We start from the raw sequence: 21,309 nt of genomic DNA on the forward strand, positions 1-21,309 counted from the left end.
ACTTTTCCCTTGCTCTGGGCCAGGGTGGGCTCGAGCTCCGGGCTGGGGAGAAGGGAAATCTGCTGGGCTCATAGCAGGCCTGATGGCATCAGAAGGATGGAAGGGAGGGAGCAGGACCAAGGGGAGGCAGGGGCTGTGATCGTGGCCCGGGCTGCTCACCCTGGACTGGTGTCAGGGACCCCAGGGTCCTGGCCTAATTGAGCCTCTCTTACCCTTTGCGGCGATGGAGTCAGCCCTGGAACAACACTTGTGACTGAAGTGGCTGTCAGCTGGGGCGAGGGGACATTCAGGCTTGCCACCAAAACTCCCGGTGGTATGGGCTGGACAGTGTCAGCAGCAACAGGTGCTTGCGCCCTGCTCCCCACGCAGCTCAACCCCCTTGCTCTACACAGACCCACCAAGGCCAACCAATCACATAATAAACATATATTTATAGATATACAATTTCAGAATTCTATTTCAAGAAATACAGCTTCTCAGTGGATCCATTAGGATCTATGTTCTTATTGCACATGGCTCAGCCGTCTAGGGACATCTACTGAGACCAGAGGGTTGGGGTGGTGGGAGCCGAGCACCAGGGCCACCACGGGCAGGGCGCTCTCACCCACATCCAGTTCTGAGCATCTCTTTGGGCGGGGGTGGGTGGTGGGTGGTGGCGCTTCATCACAGGGCAGGACCTTGTTTAAAAACAGTATTGGACATTTCTCCTTAACCAAGCTCCCTTTCCCAGCAAGAATCCTATTTGTTGGGAGACTTCTATAAAAAGAGCCAAGAGAAGCTCTGGGAGGGTGGTGATTCCCTCCTGGCTGGCAGCTTGGGGTAGTAAGGCTTTGGAGGATGACAGGCTCAATGACACACCCACCACCAGAGGAAAATTTGGGAAAAACGATAATTCCAAAAGGCCCAGTATAAACTGTGGGAACAAATAAAACCTCCCTCCCTTCCCCTGGCAGCAACTGCTGTTTTGAGAAAAATCCTCATTTGAGGGTGACCATAAGAAAACCCTTCTGCTTCAGGTGCATCCTTTATCCAACATGCAAGAGAAGGCCGGGTGGCATCATGTCCATGGAGGGTAGAGACAGAGGCGCCCATGGTTACGGACTTTCTTCAGGAGTCGGCTTCTGCCCCAGCGTCCTGGGCCCCACGTGGTTGACTCTGGGAGGAAAAGCCTTCTGGAGTCCTTGGTACATGGCTTAGGAAAAACCAGTAGCAACAATGGGGCTGTGCCCTGGGGCACCTATAAGGCAAAACTCACATAGGGACTAAGGGGGGAGGCGGTCAGGCAGAACCTGGCTCCCCTCTCCAACACTGCTGCTCTCAGTGGCAGCGGGGGCAGGGGGCTCCTGGGCACCAGGACCAAGTGCCCACCTGATCTGGCCAACCTTGCGGTGGGTGGTCTCATCCCCACAGGCCATCTGGGGCCTCTACCATGACTCAATACTGACCTGGCGCCTGGCCCCAGGAGTCCTTTCTTCCCCCGCAGCCTGCGCCCCTCCAGTTTAACCGTACCGCTGGCAACCTTCCAAGTTCTCTGCAGATTTATGCTATCATGATTACCGCTGCCATCAGAAACAGGTTGGGGTTGAGGGGAACGTTAAAAGCTGTGGCCCAACTTTCCACATGCTGTCAGCTATGGCTAATGTCTAGCCTTTGAAGGACCAGGCTGCCTTCCCCAAACAGGCCTTGTTTTCTACAACAGGGAAGAAATCAACTCAACAACTTAACCAAATCCCTGCATAGTTTAAAAAGTAGACTATATCTCTATATATCTCTATATCTTTATATGTTATTTACATATAAATAGATACATATACACGCATCTATAAATTACATTCTACAGAGACTTCTCTTTCCTCCTCCTCTCTGTCCTTGGCCAACACCTCTGATTACCTCCACGGAGGAGACTGGTGGTAGCTCCTGGGAGGGGGGAAGAAAGGCAGTTGGGTGCCCCCTCCCCCAGCCCTTCCTACAGACATTTGCTGCAAGTTTTACATTCTACTTTCGTTGTCATGGTTTCTGTATCCTAGGAGAGAGCCGATGTGGAGCCTGGGCTTCTGCCAGCCCTGGGAGGAAGGGAAGCAGCCCCATGGCAGGTTTTCCTGTCTGTCCTAACAGCTTTCTGCATTTACTGGGTGAGAGAGAGGGCAGTTGTGCAGCGTCCGGCCTCCAATTCCATTTTTTTTCTTTTTTTGTCTTTCCTTAAATATACAGTTCGTCACCTTGGCTCAGTGCATGTCACCACAAATTCTCCAGGGATTTCATAGTCTGGGGAGGAGAGTGGGAACAGTTAGCTTGGCAGTTACGTGCCCCAGAGCCTCCAGTTCAGCCCACACTAACAAGCCAACTCCTCAGCCCTGTCCGGCGCTGCCCACCTCAGCCCCTGCCCCGTCGCCCTCCTGCAGTCTGTTTCTCTCTCCCAGAGGCACCAGCAAACGGCCTCAAAGCAGAGTCTGTAGCTGGATCCCTGCTGAGGGGACACAGGCAGAGGAGGGGGGTGGGCAGCGGACCAACACAGAAAAGAACCATTAGCGGCTCTGCCCACACTCCTCTGGGCTTGGTCCAAGCTGTCCCCTCTGGCAAATGCTGGGAACAGAGCCTGCTATCCACACACAGGGGTAAAGGAGGAGGGGAGCCTGCTACCAGCACCTTTCTTCCCCCACTCCTTCTGTGCTAAGGGTTCTCTGTTCCTTCGACCCTGAACTCATGACCTTCTGTTCCCTTCTTCTGACCACAGGTGAGAGGCCTGGGAGGGCCGGATGCCTGCGGCTTCCAGGTGCAGTGGTGTTGAGAGTGCCTCTGACCCACCAGACAAGGACCAGTCTGGGGGCATGCGCCCCTCCTGCTCCCAGCCTGTCGGCTCCCCGCCTCCGGGCGCTGTCTGGCTGCCCAACCATCTTGTTCCATTTCCTCCTGCCTGGAAGGACAGGGGAAGAGGAAGGGCTCTCGGCCCACCCGTTCCCACGTGGTTCATCCTGGTGTCAGCTGGGGAGTGTGGGGGGGCTTTTGGGGGCCCAGTAATACTTGGCAGCCTAAATCCCAGGGCACAGATAATAGTCTGCTGTACTTGGGAAAGGGCCAAGGGGACTGGATGGCTGAAGTAGACCAAAGAGGCATGAGTGGCCCTCAGCAGCAGCCTTGGGCACCCCACAGCTCCAGAGCCAGCAAGTGGGGTAGGGTGCTGTGGAGGAGCACTGAAGGGCACTAAAGACTTCAGTTTCCCAGCACACCCCAGAGCTGTCCCAACTCTGCAGGCTGGAGGCCAGGCTGGGGACAGGGAAACTGTGCCACGATCACAGGCTCCCTCCCTCCCTCCTCCCACCCTCCTCTGCCTCATGACCAAGACCAGAGCTGCCAGGAGTTGCAGGGCAGAGGAGGCCCTGGCTCATACTTGGACCTCGGTGGCAGGCTGGCCCAGGACTATCCATGCAGGGAGGCCTGCACCTCTGACAGTCGGTTACAGCTCGGGGTGCCCATCTTCTGTGCTTTGTGGTACATATCTGCGTCGCCAAAGTAGCGGGCCCGGTACAGCAAGCCTTCCTCTGCAAAGCAATGGGGCAGGGTTAGGGCAACCTCTAAGGCTGCTACGATGCCTGCTTGGCCTGTTCGGGAGAGGAAAGGTAGTTACTGGCCCAGGAGCTGGGGCAGAGCTGGCTTCCCTTAGGGTAGACCCTGGAGAAGGAAATACGGTCCCACCTTGGGAGCAGAATAGAGGCCCCTTTCTACAGAGTGTAGGTGAGGCCGGCCAAAGAGAGAACCTGTTATTCTGGTGAGACGGCCCCAGGGTCCCACGGATAGATCCCGATGCCCAATCAGTGGGTGGAGAGGAGAAATGTTCCAGTCTCTCTCTACATACTTACCTGCGGCAGCCAAACAACAGGCTGATTGCAGTGATTTACGGGAAGCTGGAGGACATCTCCAGGTGGCTCCTGGCTCCCAGCCCCAGGGAAACACAGGGGTGGAGGCTGGTTCTTGGCTAGGACATGGCTGGCGCAGGGCAGTGCCCACAGATCACTGGGGGAGTAGGGCTTTTTCCTTCCCTGCTCTCAAGCTTTGTGTCCCCAAACACACTCACACAGACACACACAGACACACACACACTCACTTTGCTGCTTCTCCTTCCAACAGTTGTTTCGGAGATTGGCAATATAATCGTCTTCCACATTCCGTTCAACCATTTTGAGGCTGGAGCCTGTGTACTCCTCAGAGAACGTGTCTGCCACGTAGTAAACGACGTTCAGGTGGTCAGTGACTCGCCTGTGGACGTGGCCCACCGACCTGGCCAGAAACAGACCAGGCACAAAGTGGGCTTGGGTCCCCAGGCCCAGGGCAGCTCTAGGGATGACTGGGGCTCCCAACAGGAGGCGCCACACAGGCCACAGGAGCAGCTGCTTCCTTCCCAAACTAGAGCAGGAACTCCATGCTACGCAAATGAGGGTGCGGAGAAAAGGCAGGGGGTCCCTCCCGTATGAGTGGCACAGACTACGGCAAGGCCTTCCTCAGGCCCTCTGCTTACCACACTGCTGCTGGGGCTTCTGCGGAGAAGCCCCTCTCTGGGAGGGCCTGGTCAGGGAAAGAGGGAACCCGGAGCGAGCACAGGCTCCACCTCTAACGAGCTGTGTGACCTGAGCTCCCTGTGCCTCCATTCCCTCATTCACCCCCTAAGCCAATCATTGCTAAGGGCCTGCCTGTGTACCCAGGAGCTCCCAGTATAGAGTGAAGAGTCTTAGGAACAAAATGACAGGAAGGATTCCAAGGAGTTGTATCCTTCCAGCTCTTGGATTCTATCTTCCAGCTCCAACTGCAGGCTCTGCAGGCTCAGGGAAGAGCCTCAACAGGCAGACAGGAGTTAGTGCTCTGATGAGGACAGCCCCTGTCGGCCCGTTCTTGCCTCTCAGCTCTTGGCTGCAGAGAAAAAGGCTGGCATCAGGCCACAGAGCGCCTGTGCCGGCTGGTGTGGGTCCAGTGGACTGACTCTGCTCCCTGCTGGCTGAGAGGGATCCTGCCAGGCTCCCAGGCAGAGCCGGGCCACTAGGTGGAAGCAGAGGGCTTCCAGCAATAGAAGCTGAGCACCAGCTCTGGATCAGAGCCTGGGCCAGGTGCTGGAAATCAATGAGGGGAGCTGACACTTTGAAAGGGCAAGTAACTTGCCCAAGTTCACTATTGGTGGTTGAGACCATACAGTCATTCAACAAATGTTGTCAAGCATTTCTAATGAGCCTGGCATTTTATGTGTATTACTCATTTATTTTTCATAAGCAGGTAGATGTTATTATTATCCCCATTTTATAAATGAGGAGACCAGAGAAGTTATGTAACTACTCCAGGATCACACAGCTGCTTAGTTAGTAGAGGAGCTGGGATTCAAAGCCACCCTTGCTCTTACTCTAGAGCCCCTGTTCTTCCCATGGCCCCAGGGCCCCCAACCAGAATGGAAGAGAAGCGGTTCTTATTTTAAGGCCAGCAGATAAGATGGGGAGAATGTCATGCAGCCTGTGAAATCATATGCAGACCAGGTGTATGTGCAATGTTCTAGGGAAAAGATCTGCAGGTTTCATTGCATTTTCTTAGGGGACTATGACCCTTAAAAGATCAAGAACCTCAGCTTAACAGGGGAAGTCTGGATTCTAAGCAGCTTTCTGCATTTTGATCAAGAACCTGCAGGACGAGGATGGGAAGGAAGGGCCCTGATGGGGGCTGAGACTCAAAGGCCCCTGTCTACCCACCATCCCGGCCTCACCCCAGCTGCAGGTACTCACGGTCTCAGGCTGAGACTGTAGGGTGGACTGGAAACCATGAGCTGGCTGAGAGCTGACACGAGGATCAGGATGAGGATGGGCATCAGCTGGACAAACACCCCCAGCCCACCCTGGAGGGAAGAGCCAACGGTCACCCAAGCCGGACCTGGGTGGGGGGCAACGCTGGCGGCAAACGCCACCAGCTCCCCCAGCACAATGGAGTCCGGGTGGTGGCAGCCAGCTGCCATGCAGATAGGCCATGACGCCACTCTCTCCCTTTCCCTCCCACGGGTCCCCAAAATACAGAAACTCCTCTACCTGCCTGTTTCCCCAGATAAAAACAAAGCAGCAGTTGGGGTTAAATGCTGGGGTGGGAGGTAGGTATACGTATTTACTTGTGAGAGAATACCAAAAAAAAAGCGAGCAAAAGTGTCTGCCTCCAGACACTTGGGAGGCAGGGCTGGAGGGAGACCTTCCCTGTATACACCCTTCTGAATTCTGAACCATATGACTATATTACCAATTTTAAAACTGCCAGTTAAGAAATTATAAATTAAAAAATGTGTTCACTGTGTGATAATCTGTGATTTTAAAAACTCTTCTGTATGTTAAATACACACAAAATAAAAGTTTAAGACATGGATTAAAAACAGAAGGCCATATTATCAGAGCAAAAGAGAACCAACCCCTCTGCCTGGCATAATTTTAAATATTCTGCAACTGTCCGCATTATTTTAATCTTAGCTAACTGCTTTAATTTTAGTCAGCCAGCTGGTTTTATAATCTGTGGCATTCAAAATATGTTTGATACACTGTCTTGTTATACCTTTTGTATAAATTTTTTCTAATAAATTTTATTCATTCATTCATTTATTTATTTATTAGCTGCATTGGGTCTTCGTTGCTGGGCACGAGCTTTTTCTAGTTGTGGCGAGCAGGGGCTACTCTTTGTTGCGGTGTGTAGGCTTCTCATTGCGGTGGCTTCTCTTGTTGCGGAGCACAGGCTCTAGGTGTGTGGGCTTCAGTAGTTGTGGCACACGGGCTCAGTAGTTGTGGCTCGCGGGCTCTAGAGCACAGGCTCAGCAGTTGTGGCGCACGGGCTTAGTTGCTCCGTGGCATGTGGGATCTTCCTGGACCAGAGATCGAACCCGTGTCCCCTGCACTGGCAGGCGGATTCTTAACCACTATGCCACCAGGGAAGTCCCTGTATACATTTTTAAAGAGTGCTGAAAGGAAGCAAGAAGAGCCAGCCCTATGTTGTCATGCTTTACAATTCTATCATTAAGTTTAACTTTCCGTTGCTTGGAAAATGTCACTTAGGACTTACCAAATTGACCGAGGCTTCCCTGGTGGTGCAGTGGTTAAGAATCCGCTGCCAATGCAGGGAACACGGGTTCACACCCTGGTCCCGGAAGACCCACATGCTACGGAGCAGCTAAGCCCGTGCGCTACAGCTACTGAGCCTGCGCTCTAGAGCCCGTGCGCCACAGCTACTGAAGCCCACGCGCCTAGAGCCCGTGCTCCACAAGAGAAGCCACTGCAACAAGAAGTCCGCACACCGCAACAAAGAGTAGCCCCTGCTCGCGGCAACCAGAGAAAGCCCGCACACAGCAACAAAGACCCAACGCAGCCAAAAATGAATAAAATTAAATCTTAAAAAAAAGGAAAAAAACCCAAAAGAACAAATCGACCTCACAAAGGCCATTCACACTGGAACCTGCCTGCAGGTAGAGAAATTTCTGCATTATATTCCCCAGCAGAGGCCATGAAACCCCCACTCTGGCTGTGGGTGCTGGGCAGTATGGCTCCCTCTGGTGTCCCTCAGCGGGATTGCACAGGGGGGCCAAGATGGCTTCCCGGCTGAAGTTCTGGGGGCACTGCTGCCGCAGAATGTCAGCGAGGGGTATCACTCCCCAGCCCAGGCCCCATCCCCTCGGGTGGCACCAGACACCCTCCCCGTCCCCTCCCCAGTGCTCTCCTCACTCACATCACCCTGGTTCTCCCTGCGGTCCTGCCTTTGATGGTACGTGTAGCGCATGCGGCCGTTGCTATAGACATGGACGTTACCTGGGGGGTCAGAGGGACTGAGTCAGGAGTGGGGCTGCTGAGAACGGGAGAGGCTGGCATCCAGTCTCCCACCATCACCACCAGGGAGGCCTGGCTGTGCGGACAGCAGCGGGACTTACTAGATGGGAAGCCACCTCCAAAGAACATGTTGAAGAGGTCTTCAGGGGAGATGTCAGCTTCAAAGCCGCGGTGGAAGTCCCTGTGCCCATGGCCGTGCCGGGCTGCCTGGCTCTTGTCATCGCCGAACTGGTCATACTGCTTCCTTTTCTCTGGGTTGCTAAGTACTGCGTATGCTGTGCCAATGGCTAGAAAGGAGGTAGAGAGGTCAGGCCCGAGGATGCTGCGGGTGTGGCTGGAGGCACCCATGGCGGCCAAGCGCTCACTTCCTTCAGGTACTCAAGTGCTGCTCTAGGAAGCAGGAGTCCTAGGGGCCAGCGGGAAGTCTGGCTGTTGAGCAAGAGGGGGCGGGTGGGGGACATGCAATACCTCTACGTGAATGCGGGCAGCCTGGGCCGGGTGAAGGATTAACGCTCAGGCTCCTTGCTCTCCACCTCGTGACGATGGTCCGATTTTTTCTACGCGCCAGGCCCTTTATGGGCATTATCTTTCTTACTCCTAACAGCCCATCTCCATTTTACCAATGAGAAAACTGAGGCTCAGAGAGGTGAAGTGTCAGCTCACACAGGTCTGATGCTGCAGAGCCAGGAATCAAACCCAGGTGTGTCTTGCTTCAAGTCGGCTCTCTGACTTTATGAAAACCACCAAAACGCCCCCACCTCATCACTCTCTCTTGAGGTGTCCAGTGGGATGGGGCACCCCTTTCTGGAGGGTATGTAATCTCGAAGTCAAAGCACGACGTGAGGGCTGCACAAACATGTGGTGTGCTGCTATCAACTGGAGAGCAGCAGGAACTCCCAGGAGGGGCCACGTCCCCAGGCTCACCACTGCTGGCTGTGCAGCATGGCGAGCCCTGTCTTCCCTGGGGTCCAGGTCCCAGCTGCTCTTCCTTGGCCCAGCCCTGGGGCCTCCCCATTAGAGCCCCCCAGGTGGGAGGCCTGTGCCCCAAAGGCCCCAGCTCCGAGCCCTCCTTCGTCTCTTGCTCCTTCGCCAGTGGCCCACTCTTTCAAAGGAGGAGGTCAAAGCTGCATCTCTTCACAACCTGCAACCCCTGAGAATAAGGAGAATGTTCCTCCTCCTCCCACTGTGACAGCCCCGAGGCCAGGTGCGGTCTCTCAGTGCCTGTTGGGCAGGGCTGCAGGCAGAGGTCAGGGCTGGAGAAACATTAACCACAGCTACCCTGCCTCCCCAGTCCCATCCTCCTTCTTCCCCTGGGGCTGGCGGACCAGCAGCAGGGGAAGATGCCTGCAGACTGCTTCACTGGGGATCAACCCCAAGCAGCCTGCAATGGAGCACCTGGGGCAGTGCTGTGAGACGGCACACTGGGTCTTGGGGTCTGCTCTGCTGCAGACTCCCCACCTGGCTGTGGTCCCAGCCCCCGTACTGCACAGCACCCTGCTTGGGACAGACAGGGCTAGTCACCACGCCATCGCCCAGAGGGAGTGAGCCTAAGGTCCTGAAGGTCCCACTGAGGACAAGGTGGGTGTGAGAGAAGAAATATTTGTGGAACTGCAGCGCCCAGCAACTCAGTGCTGGCACAGAGCCGGCACATGTGCCTGATTTGTTCAGTGAAAGTATAAATGATTAAAAGGCAGCCTATCATTTCAGCCAGAACTGAAGCACCCACCCCAGAACCAACAGGCCCTGAGGCCAGAGAGACTTTCACGTCCCCCCAGGGCAGGCCCTAGGCTGTGTGTGGTGTGAGAGGGAGGGGGTGTGTGTGTCAAGAGGCCAGGCCGGGGTGGGTTGGCCACGGCTGCTGGTGCTGAGGAGGCCACCAAGCTCTGACTCAGGGCCACCCAGTTTCTCAGCACAGGGGAACTATTACCAAGATCCCAGGGTGAGGACGTGAACACGGGTGAGTCAGGAGGCCTGCTTCTGCCCCTCAATCACCATGTGACCTTGGAGAAGCCACCGGGCCTCTCCTGCCTCAGTTCCCAGCCTGTAACCCCCGGGGAGTGAGGGGCAACGAGAGGGAGGAGTGGTGCCATCTGTGCTCTGACAGACCATGTGGCTGGAGGCGGCTACTACGACCTTCTTCCCAGGAAGCAGCTCCTGAGCTGGGAGGCCTTGAGCCACTTCCCAAGGCCATTTCCTGGAAAAGCCCCTTCTCCCTCCCTCCCTCCCAAGGACAGGCGATCAGAACACCCAAACACTAGGGAACCAGGGCCAGCTCACCTTTGAAAGCTTCAGTGGCGCCAGGCGCGCGGTTCTTGTCAGGGTGGAACTTGAGGGCCAGTCTGCGGTAGGCCTTCTTCAGGTCTTCATCTGAGGCCCCTCTGCTCACCCCCAGGATCTCGTAGTAATCTTTACATTGCTTGACCCTAGAGAAGGGAGTGGAGCTTGGTGGGCGACCTCTACGTGGGCCCAGGCGGGGAGGTGTGGCAGGTGAGGAAAGAGCAGTGTGGGTGCTCAGCTCTGAGCAGGCTTGGGGACCAGCAGGACAGGCCCAGTAGAGACAGCAAGAACACACTCAGGATTTAAGAGGGGCAGTCGCTGTTTCTGCCAGGCCAGGAACCATTTCCCTTTGCTAACAGCACCCTCACTGCAGGCAACCACAGGAGGACTGTCGGTGTCCGTCCATCAGGGGCCTCTGCCCAAGGGCAGGTGTGTTCCCGGCTCTACCAGCTCTACTCTCCTGGCTATCCGAGTCTGAGGGGGTAACAAGAGAGGCCAGACACGGCAGGTGTCTGTTCACCCCATCACAGGGCCCTGAAGAGACGCTGTTTCTCTTCCACTAATTCTTATTCCTGGGCTCCCTGGAGAACCCCTGACTCTTGGCCCACAATCAGTTTCTATTGCTTATAACCCATGGGCTTGTCTGGTCAAAATCCTGTCTGGTCAGAAAGATGTAAATTTGGCAAATGCTTTTATGGCAAACTATAGTCACGCTGGGTCACACAGAGACTGAACCCCAGGCCTGAAGCTTGCCAGTGTCTTCACTAGCAGCCCGGACCATGTGGGAATGACTGCAGAGGGATTCCCGAGGCTGGCTGGTAGGGAGGCCTCAGGAGAAATGGGAGGAGCAGCTACTCCTGAGAAGCCTTGGCTGGACCGTCTCAGCCTGGTAGTGAGCTGCTCTGTGCAGGGTCGGCCCAAGCCTTGGAGGGATAACCGTCTCCTGTCTCCACTCTACCCCACACAGGCTCTGATCTGAAAGGGCCTTTGTTGGGGGCAGGAGTGTGGGTTGTGGGAGTATCTGGAGGGGAGACCAGGCCTCATCTCTGACAAACAGGGCTGTGTAAAGAGGCCCAGGACCTGCTGGCCAGTGGCAGAGGAAGCCGGCAGCGTCAGCATTTCCAGCCTCTGCTGTGGGCTGTCTTGGCGGGAGGAACAGCGGAGCCCTGAGGCCGGCACTCCAGAGCCTCGTGGGAAACAAGGAGAGGGCCTGGTGAGCTCAACTTCTTGAACCTCCTCCAGCCTTAAGACCCTCCCAGGTGAGGTGGATGACAGGCTGCAGGAAGCCTTCTCTAGAGTTGAAAATGTCCCAACACCCCAGGCTCTGGCCCGTGCCTGCCGCCCAGCCCTCTACCTTTTCACGGCCGCTACTTGTTCGGCAGTGTAGCCTTTGGTGCTCTCTCCTCCTCCGGCTTCACCGTTGGCCGAGGGGGCGCCGGCCCCACCTGCTTTCTTATGGGTCGCCTGGGTTGCCTCTGTGGGTTGCGGTTGGTCGCCGGCCGACTGCGGTTTCTGGTTAAGGGACTCGATCAAGGCTGTGCAAAAGCAAGGAAACTATTCAGGGCTCCTCCTCCAGCAAGGCCATGTGCAATGGCTGAGGGACTGCCTGGCCCTGGGAGATCCCGGGACCCCCGCATCCCACCCAGTCTTTTTCCCAACGAAGCTCGCTCCTTCCCTGACTTGGGCCTGTGGAGGGCTAACGGGATAGTTGCCTGCTCTCTTAGGATCCACAGTTCTTAGGGTATAGACCATTTTTAAACTCAGCATAAAAATAAACCATTAACGCTTTAGGTTTTTAAAATCCCAAAGTAGGGCTTCCCTGGTGGCGTAGTGGTTGGGAGTCCGCCTGCCGATGCAGGGGACGCGGGTTTGTGCCCCGGTCCGGGAGGATCCCGCGTGCCGCGGAGCGGCTGGGCCCGTGAGCCACGGCCGCTGGGCCTGCGCGTCTGGAGCCTGTGCTCCGCAACGGGAGAGGCCACAGCAGTGAGAGGCCCGTGCACCGCAAAAAAAAAAAAAACCCAAAAAACAAAAAACAAAGTAATGTGTTTAATAGCCACCCTCCATTGAGTGAGAAGATGGGCAAAGTACTCTGTCATGGGGATTCCACTTAGCTGGACCATCTGAGTCAGCTGGGATTGGTTGGAAGGCTTCCTGGAGAAGGCTTCCTCTCCCTTAGCCATGGAGAGGAATGGGGGGGGCAGTGATTCTGCCCCAGAGGGCCAGGGTTGGTGTAAGACTCAGGACTAACATCTGCTGTGCTCACTGCTTGCTATTGTTTACCTTTTCCAAATGGCTGGCCACATCAAATGTCCTACTTCAATGTTCATAGTCTATACAGGGCCTTAGCGGTCACCCTCAGAGAGGGTCACAGTTATTCAAACCCAAGTCCTTGGTGCCTGCCGACTCAATGAGGAAAGGCCCATATCTCTGGCAGGAGTCCATTGTGCCCATTTATTACAGGCACAAAACCAGCTCTGAGCCCCCTAGTCACGCCTGGGGTACAGCACCCTGGGAAACCAGGCATCTGGACCACTGCAGGGACCCAGGACCCCTCCGTGCAGAGGAAGGATGGCAGCACAGCCTGGATGGTCATCAGCTTCCTTCAAATATGCCAGGTGCTTGCGGGGCTCCAGGTACCGTGCTGGGTGTCAGACACTCTCTACTGCGACGCCTGTGGGTCTCACCCAAAGCCTGGAGCAGGGCTCGCTGAGAGCAGAGCACGGGGGCTCAAGTGGACCACTGTGTCCTGAGCCACCGCCGCCCGTGAATTGCAGTAAATTCACGTGTTCTCACTGAGTCAGCAGCTGCGAAATCCAAATACAGAGGCTGACAGGTGAGCCTGCCCCGCATGATGGGGTGGAGAGGCTCCTGTAGCAAAGCCTGAGAAGGCACTCAGAGAGGAGAGAGTGATGAGTGCTCACTATGAGTCAGCAGGCCTGGACACGGTGCTCTGCGTGTATTCGCCCATTTAATCTTGACAGTGACTTTAGAGCTGGGTCTTATTACTGCCATCCCTGTTGTAAGGGAGGAGCTGCGTTTGATCAACGTGCCTGTGGCTATACAAGAGGAGGAGCAGCACTTAAATTCCAGGAGGTCCAGCTCCTGGAACCACGCTCTTGACTACGTTGCTATCCCAGACCACGCGAGCCTGGCAGGGGGAGCCCCTTCCAGCACAGCTGTTCCAAGAGAGAAGTTCATTCACAAAGACCCCGGTTTCAAATCTCAGCTCAGCCACTTCCTAACACTCTGACCCTGGCTGATCTGTGAAATTGCTCTGAATCTCGCTCTCCTCACAGTAGATAAGGATGAAATGAGATGTGTATAAGCACCTGGCACAAAGACTGACATAGAGTAGAAGTTCGAAATGAGGGGCTGCTAATACTGTGACCTGGGCTGATGAACTGGCTGGCCAGGGAGGTGAGGGGACCCAAGGTGTGGGCGCTGGGGAGCTGCAAGTCTTAGGAAGGCGAAGTCTCAGCACCCAGCAGGCTTTGGACCCAGTTGTAACCGTGAGACGTCAGGCCATCCCAGGCTCCAGGTCTATGCCAGGCACCAAGGAAATGGCAAAGGAAGAAACCAACAGGTAAAGCGATGCCGATCAAGATGGCACTGAGGGAGGAGCTGGTTTGCTGGTTTCCTAGGGCTTTTAAAGAAGCTGTTTATTTCGATTTCTCTGGAAGCCCCAGTGGTCCAGGCTGATGCCCTAAGGACAACATGACCAGCCATTCAGTTGCTGTAGATGCACAGGAGCATTAGCCAGGAGATGGGATGGACTCTCTCCAGTACCTTTCAGGGAAGATTCTGGAAGCTTTTTAGGCAGTTACATGGAATCAGCCCCTCTAATTTCCCTACACTGCAGAAAGAGAGCCCAAAGGGGAATGGATGTGCTCTGGGTCACACAGAACGTTCCTATTTGAGGTGGCAATTCAAGATTTCTGGTTGTCGACAATTAAGTCTCTCTTGTGGCCTGGATATCTCCTCTGCTAGGCCCCGAATGTGACCGCCTCATCCTGTCTCACTGTTACATCCCTCATGGCACAGCGGCTGACAGGCAAAGTAACAAAAGAGTAGGAGACAGAATAGCTTAATGTGGCGATGGAGTTAGACAGACATGATTGGGTTCAAATCCTGACGCTGCTCCTTCCCAGTAAAGCTGGCAGACATTGAAAAAGAAGGGAAATGGGTGGAAGAGACCAAAGCTGGGCTGGGAGCAATAGCAGCTCAGGTAGATGTGAGAGCATTTCTACAGCCAAAGCTACTGGGGGAGGCCCCTCCTCAAACCCAGACTGGAGAGTCAGACTGCCCGGCTTCAAACCTGGCCTGCCACTTGCTATCAGAGTCACCTTGGACAACTTAGCTTCTCCATGTAAAACTATCTCCCTCAAGAAACTTGAAAGAGTAAATCAGTAAATGAGTGAATGCTTACAAAGAACTGAGCACAATGCCCAGCAAACACTGTGTCATCTGTTACTGTAACTTCATCTCCAGGTGTTTCTATGTACCTGCAGTGCCCAAGCTAAGTGAGGAGAGGGAGGCTGGATTAGGGAAAGAGCCTGGGAGTGGGGCAGGACAGTCTGGGGCCTTTGCTAATTAGCCATGTGGCCTTGTCAAGTTATCTAATTCCTCAGTGAAGACACAGTCCCTGCCCTCACAGAGTTGTTCAGGGGGTAAGTAAGATTCCATGAAATAAGGTAAATGGAAGGACTGATCGCACAATGGGGGGTGCGCTCAGTCCTTCAATAGACAGCCCCACCCTGGACCTTGCCAGCCCTGGTACCTCCCTCATTCCTGGACCCTGAATGCCAAACTCTCTCAGCTACCAATCCTCCCTTCTCCTGAGCGCTGGCCTTCCTGACTTAGCCTGGACCCCAGAGCCAGCCATTGCATAGAACCTTGGGCAGCCTTTGGCGTGGACCTGGAGTCTGGGACGGCCTGACATCTCACTGTTACAACTAGGTCCAAAGCCCGCTGAGTTCTGAGACTTTACCTCCCGAAGCCCTGAGTTCCCCAGCACTTCACCTTGGATTCCCTCACCTCCCTGGCCAGGCTGCTCCCGTGGCTGGCCAGTTCATCAGCCCAGATCACAATATTACCAGCTACTCATTCTGAACTGTGTCAGTCTCTGTGCCAGGTGCTTCCACTGAATCTGAGGCAGCCGAGCTGTCCTCCATGGCTAACCCTCACTTTGTACACTGGGGAAACTGAGGCCTGCAGATGTTCTCATCAGCTCCCTGGAAAACACAGTGCCTTCCATCATTGTTGCTAAGCCTGCAGTGAAGCCAAGGGTTACCAGGCTGCAGGGGCTGGACAGAAACTCTCAGAAAGGGACAGACTGGCCCCCTGCCCTGTGACTTCCCAGCTCAGGGCCCTGCTACATCTGTCCGGCCCTCGGTGCCTCCCCATCCCACCTCCTGCGGCAGAGTTTCGAGTCCCCTCACATCCTTTCACTGTGAGGTCCCTTGACCCTTCGAGGTTTCTCTGAGCCTCCTCTCACCCCAGCCCTCCGTCTGTCCTTCCACTTCTCCAAGACCAGTCTTCCACCCATGCGCTTGCTCCTCTCCCTTTCATTTCTCGACCTGCCCTTTTCCCACGTGGCCTCTGCAGCAAACGACAGTGCTGCTCACAGCCTCCTTGACACATGGCTCCATGGCTCCCTGGCCACTGCCCTCTCCTGGGACTGCCTCTTCCTGCTGTTGCTCTAGCTCACTCTCCTGCTTCCTCTGTCTCTGCCTATTGCCTAAGGGCAGATGTGGCAATGGTTGTGCCTGCAGCAGCCTCTGTTACACGCTTCACACTTTCCCACAGTGACCTCAGCCAGGCACAACTCCAATGAGCTCCATCCAGCTAATGACAGCAGACTTTCAGCTGGAATCGGGAGCTCTCTCCTGAGCTCCAAGCTGACAGCTTCTTTGGAACATCCCACAGGCACCTTGCACTCTGCCCATCTCTTCCCACCCATGTTCTTCAGCCTTGGTTTCTTCCTGGTCACACAGGCTTGAATTCTGAGTCCCCGTTTCTCCTCAGCATCCTTCTCTCACAGAAGGCTCAGTACCTTTCCTCCAGTGACTTTATCCTGATCCATGCTGCCTTATCTCAGGCCCTCATAACTCCTAACCCACACAAGGCAAGTGTCTCCCAGCAGGTTTCCGCCTTGAGTCTCTCTTCCCACTCATTAACCCTTTATACTGTTCTCTATTTTTTTTAAAATAAATTTATTTATTTATTTGTTTGTTTTTTATTTTTGGCTGTGTTGGGTCTTTGTTGCTATGTGTGGGCTTTTCTAGTTGTGGTGAGCAGGGGCTCCTCTTTGTTGCAATACGCAGGCGTCTCATTGTCGTGGCTTCTCTTGTTGCGGAGCACGGGCTCTAGGCACATGGGCTTCAGTAGTTGTGGCATGCAGGCTCAGGGTTGTGGCTCGCAGGCTCTAGAGCACAGGCTCAGTAGTTGTGGTGCACGGCTTAGTTGCTCCGCGGCATGTGGGATCTTCCCGGAGCAGGGCTCGAACCCGTGTCCCCTGCATTGGCAGGCAGATTCTTAACCACTGCGCCACCAGGGAAGGCCCATGCTGTTCTCTTTTTAAGAATAAGCACCCTGGGCTTCCCTGGTGGCGCAGTGGTTGAGAGTCCGCCTGCCGATGCAGGGGACACAGGTTCGTGCCCTGGTCCGGGAGGATCCCACATGCCGCGGAGCGGCTGGGCCCGTGAGCCATGGCCGCTGGGCCTGCGCGTCCGGAGCCTGTGCTTCGCAACGGGGGAGGCCACGGCAGTGAGAGGCCCGCGTACCGCAAAAAAAAAAAAAAAAAAAAAAAAAAAAAAAAAAGAAAAGAATAAGTACCCTTATCTTCCTCCTGCTATCAAAAACTTCAGTAGTTTTTCCATTAACTACAGAATAAAGTGAAAATATCCTGGCATGGCAGGAGAGAATTCCCACCATCTGGTTCCATCCTATTTTCCAACCATAGTCCTCTCTACACTCAAATTACTACTGCCACAGCCTCCACATCTTGTTAAACTGAATCCCTTCCCCCACACCTCTTACAACTTCCAGCCTCCATGTCTTTTTCCCCGTATGCCCTTCTCAAGTCTCCTACCTTCCTCCAAAGGGCAGTTCAAATGCGGCCTCCCTGAAGCCTTCCCTCGCTGTGATCTACAATTATTTTTACGTCCCCGTCATGATACTGCTTATAGTTTATCCTCCGCGCCGCCCCCGCCCCCCATACCCCCTCCACCTCAGCAGACTGAACTCATGGAGGGAAGGAACTGGATTTTTCACATCCATCCTTAAGTTCTCAGCATCTAACACTGTGCTTAATTTTTGTTTAATCACAGCTCTTGTTTTATGGTTTGCAATACTACGTTTTCTGTAACTCTGTCTCCTTCACTAGATCGGAAACTCCTTAAGGTGAACAATCATGTCTTACCAATCTTGTTATTACCACTTAGCAACGCGCAGAGACTTTGCAAATGAAACAAAAGAAGTCTTTGCATTAAATGCATATCCGGAATGAGTTCAAACTTTAAACATCAAGTGTAGACAACTACCTAATATTTTTTAACCAGGGTTTCCCCATCTCAAGCCCAAATTACCCCCACATCCTTGTCAGCTCAGTGCAGGGCTGCAGATGGCACAAGGTGAAGTTCACAGAGAATCACGAGCCATATACTCTTTTTAGAATAACATGAATATGACAAATATGCAGCAGGTCACTCTTCTGCCTGAGCAAATTCCAGTACTTGTGCCCCAGGAAGGACATCCATCCAAACACCTGAACTGGACGAGGGGGCTTGCTGACAGAAGAGCTCCACAAGCCATGTTGTTACCATGCTTTCTTGGCTGCCTGTTTCTGAACCCTTGAAGTATCAGAGTCAGAACGCTGAGAGCTGGAAGCCCCTCCCCCATATAGAGGGCTCCCCTTTTACAGAGTGTGATTTCACAGAAAAGTTCCTTGAGCAGGTTACCTCAGGAATCCTGGAAAATACAGACTGAAACTCTCTCTAAGGCAAACAGGCCAAAGATCAACCGCAGAATCAGGAGGGAGAAAAATTCAGGGATTCCAGGCTGCCTCTTCCACCACTATTACCCTTTCTCAATTGCATAACGCAGGTAAGAAGAGTTAGAAGGCTGACTGCTGCTGTTCAGTTTCATTTCATTCCTTTACTAAACATGTAGAGAGTCACAGAACTTTCCAATTTCTAGCTGTGTAATCCTGGTACGTCCCTGGACCCGGAGATATTTCCTCATCTATAGAACAAAGATAATGATCTTTGCTCTGCCTTCCTGATAGGGCAGGCTCAAGAGAGAAAATGCACTGAAAGAGCTCTCTAAACTGAAAAGCCCTATGGGTATGATTGTTATTCACATTATCTGTGCCAACCCTCTAATTTTCCAGTTGAGGAAACCCAAGCTCAGAAAGATCACATGGTAGCAGTTAGGATGAGAACCCAGGTCTTTTGAGTACCTGCTATATGCCACTTTACTAAGTGGTAATTGCAGGCGCAAACTCTGTATCTTTAATGGACAACCTCTTTCTCCCCTCCAGCGTGTATGAAGAAAAACTCCAAAGAAGACTTAGGTTAAAGAAAAAAAGGGTTCCTGGGTAGAGGAAGGTGATCAGTAGTAGAGACAACCTCACTATTCCCTCTCTGGTTTGGAAACAGTCTAGGGCCGCTTAGCAGCCTGTGGCTGACCAGCCGTCCATATGGCCGGCCATTGATGGACTCTTGGGGGCGAGGGTGGGTTGGGGAGGATAAGGCCATCGCTCTGAATCTCGCAAGCGGGAGAAGAGTCTCCAGGAGGGAGTGAAGAGCCCGGTCTCAGGACAGACGCTCCAAGGTGGTGTGTGGAATGTGGAAAAGGCAGGCTCTAGTTTGGAGAGGGTGGTCCCTGGCCCTCGCCCGGAGACGTGCGAGGGAGTGAAGATATGGAGATGCCTTTTCAGGCCGTCCGAAGGTCGGAAGTCCTCTTTCCCTCTATAGAACTCATTCTCTCCTTCAGAGGAGTTATCTTTATTTTCCTGAACTATAATATTTCTCAGGCCGGCAACTGGCCTTGGGCCACCGAAAGGCCCCTTGGGAAAAGTAGTTTCGATTTCTCTTCCACGTAAGTTCCTTCCGCCCCGTCTGCCAGCGCCTCTCATTCTTGGGAACTCCAAATCTCAGAGCGTTCTGCAAGCACCTGGAAATCTGAAGTCGCTGTCGCCCCTGTCATCAGGTGTCCAGCATCCCGGAGAGGCGTGGGAGCCAAAGACTACACCTCCCGGCGGCCACCGCGCGTCTCAGTGCGCAGGCGTAGCCGCGCCTCGCCACCCCTCCCCCTCCTCCAACTGCTCCCGTCGGTCCGTTCCCGTATTCCCCCCATCAGTTCTAATGTCCCCTCTGTATCTCCGGCATCTCACACTCACCGCGAACTCGCGGCGTCGGGTACAGCCGCTGCGCCTTCTCCAGGAAGCGGAGCGCCCGGTCAGGCTGGTTGCTCTGGATGGCCTTGAGGGCGATGCTAATACAGCGCTCGGCTTCATCCTTGTTGGATTCCATGGCGGAACCAGAGCGCGGAACCAGGGAGGGGGAGGCCGGGAGAGCGAAGGGCTGCGCCAGCACCCGGCGCGTCGCGGGGCAGGCGGTCGCAGTGTGATGACATAAACCCTCCGCCCCTCCTTTCCCGAGATTTGAGCGAGGGCGGAGGCGCTACCGTATGTCTTCTAAGAGGGGGACGTCAAAGAGAAGCGCTAAGGGTGCAAGCCCACATTCCTGGAGTCCAAGGGGGCATATTCGGAGGTCTTAAAGTTTTGTATGCTTGCACGTTCTTGTTAGTAACTCTATGCGTTTGAGACGAATGTCTCTTATTTATTCATTCAACAGATATTTATTGAGTACCCACTATTTGCCCGGCTAGGCATGCAGTAGATGAACAAAACAAAGCCCCTGCCCTCACGGAGCTTACATTCTAGTGTGTGTAGTGGGGTGGGGAGACGTCCAATAAAGAGATATATTAAAATAGTGATAAATGCTATGAAGAGAAAAAAGATAAATAAAGGGACTGAGAGTGGATGGTGCTATTTTAAACAGCCTGATAGAAATCTTCTCTCAGAAGCTGTCATTTTAATAGAAATCTGAATTCAGGAGAGAGAGAGAAAGCAGGTATTCCAGATGTGACTACCTGGAAGAAAGGTGGTCCAGGCAGAAGGAAGAGCAAATACAAGGGCTCTGAAAGGGAAATTTTCTTGGTGAGTTATTACAGATCAACAAGGAGCATGTAGGATTCCACCGTAGAGTGGAATACAGTTCCGTCAGGCTTTTATGCCTACCGATCAATCCAGTGAAAGCAGTCTTATCAACGTTACCAGTGGCAAATCCACACTGGCAAATCCATCAGTCATTTCTCTTTAAAAAAAAAAAAAAAAAACTTACTTTTGGCTGCGCTGGGTCTTAGTTGCGGCATGCTGGATCTTTAGTTGCAGCATGTGGGATCTAGTTCCCTGACCAGGGATCAAACCCTCTGCATTGGGAGTGAGGAGTCTTAACCACTGGACCATCAGGGAAGTCCCCATCAGTCATTTTTCAGTCCTTATATGGCCTTCCCAGCGAGATTTGCTAAGAGTCTTACTAGAGGTGAGAGTATGGGGGCTACTACTATAATCCGGGTGAGAATTAATAGTAATTTGGATAAAGGTGATGGTGGAGGTGGTGAGAAGTAGTCAAATTCTGGATATATTTTGAAGACAATCAAAATGATTTTGCTGATGGGTTGGATGTGGGATGTGAGAGAAAGAAAGGAGTCAAGGATGATTCCAGGATTTTGCCCTGAGTAAGTGGAAGAACAGTTTCCATTTACCGAAACTGGGGGAAGATTGTGAGAGGAGCAGTTTGGTAGGAGGAATATTAAATGTCTGATTTAGGGTGTGTTAAGTTCGTGATGCCTTTTGGAGTCAAGTGGAGACGTAGAGTAGGAATTTGTATGTAAGTAGGGTGTAAGGAAGAGGATGGGCCTGGAAATATAATTTTGGAAATTATCACTATATATAAATGACATTTAAAGCTTCGACGCTAGGTGGACAAAGAAATATAAATAGTATTTAAAGCTGTGGGACTAAATGCCCCAAGGAAGCGAGTGTAGGTAGGGAAGAGGAGAGGTCTGGTTACTGAGCCCTTTGCCAGTTTCATATTTAGAGGTCTGGAACAGGAGCATCTAGGAAGGCGGAATGAAGAAGCAGCTC

The 21,309-nt window shown here is 53.5% G+C and overlaps 1 protein-coding gene across 3 annotated transcripts; it reads right to left on the bottom strand.

Moving 5' to 3' along the window:
* Positions 1–411: 411 nt before the first annotated feature.
* DNAJB12 (DnaJ heat shock protein family (Hsp40) member B12) lies at positions 412–19,712 on the bottom strand. 3 transcript variants are annotated; one of them, XM_082610997.1, is made up of 9 exons: positions 19,498–19,712; positions 11,452–11,632; positions 10,098–10,243; positions 7,922–8,107; positions 7,723–7,802; positions 5,757–5,866; positions 4,103–4,275; positions 3,395–3,539; positions 412–2,265 (listed from the first exon to the last, which is right to left on the bottom strand). In XM_082610997.1, the coding sequence occupies exons 1-8, from the start codon at positions 19,628–19,630 to the stop codon at positions 3,418–3,420; spliced, it is 1,131 nt and encodes a 376-aa protein (XP_082467123.1). In that variant the 5' UTR covers positions 19,631–19,712; the 3' UTR covers positions 412–2,265; positions 3,395–3,417. The 3 variants fall into 3 exon arrangements, with proteins under 3 accessions (XP_082467123.1, XP_082467122.1, XP_082467121.1); XM_082610996.1 differs by having other exon boundaries at positions 3,389–3,539; XM_082610995.1 differs by having other exon boundaries at positions 3,442–3,539; positions 19,498–19,702.
* Positions 19,713–21,309: the final 1,597 nt, after the last annotated feature.

This window comes from Mesoplodon mirus (assembly GCF_964341445.2).
Source record: "Mesoplodon mirus genome assembly, chromosome: 2".
NCBI lineage: Eukaryota > Metazoa > Chordata > Mammalia > Artiodactyla > Ziphiidae > Mesoplodon > Mesoplodon mirus.

Coding starts and splice junctions, on each gene's coding strand:
- DNAJB12 (XM_082610995.1), bottom strand. CDS start 19,630: ATGGAATCCAACAAGGATGAAGCCGAGCGCTGTATTAGCATCGCCCTC. Junction 11,633..19,497: donor CCCGACGCCGCGAGTTCGCG/GTGAGTGTGAGA, acceptor GCTTTTGCACAG/CCTTGATCGAGTCCCTTAAC. Junction 3,540..4,102: donor TTGGAAGGAGAAGCAGCAAA/GTGAGTGTGTGT, acceptor ATTGCTTTGCAG/AGGAAGGCTTGCTGTACCGG.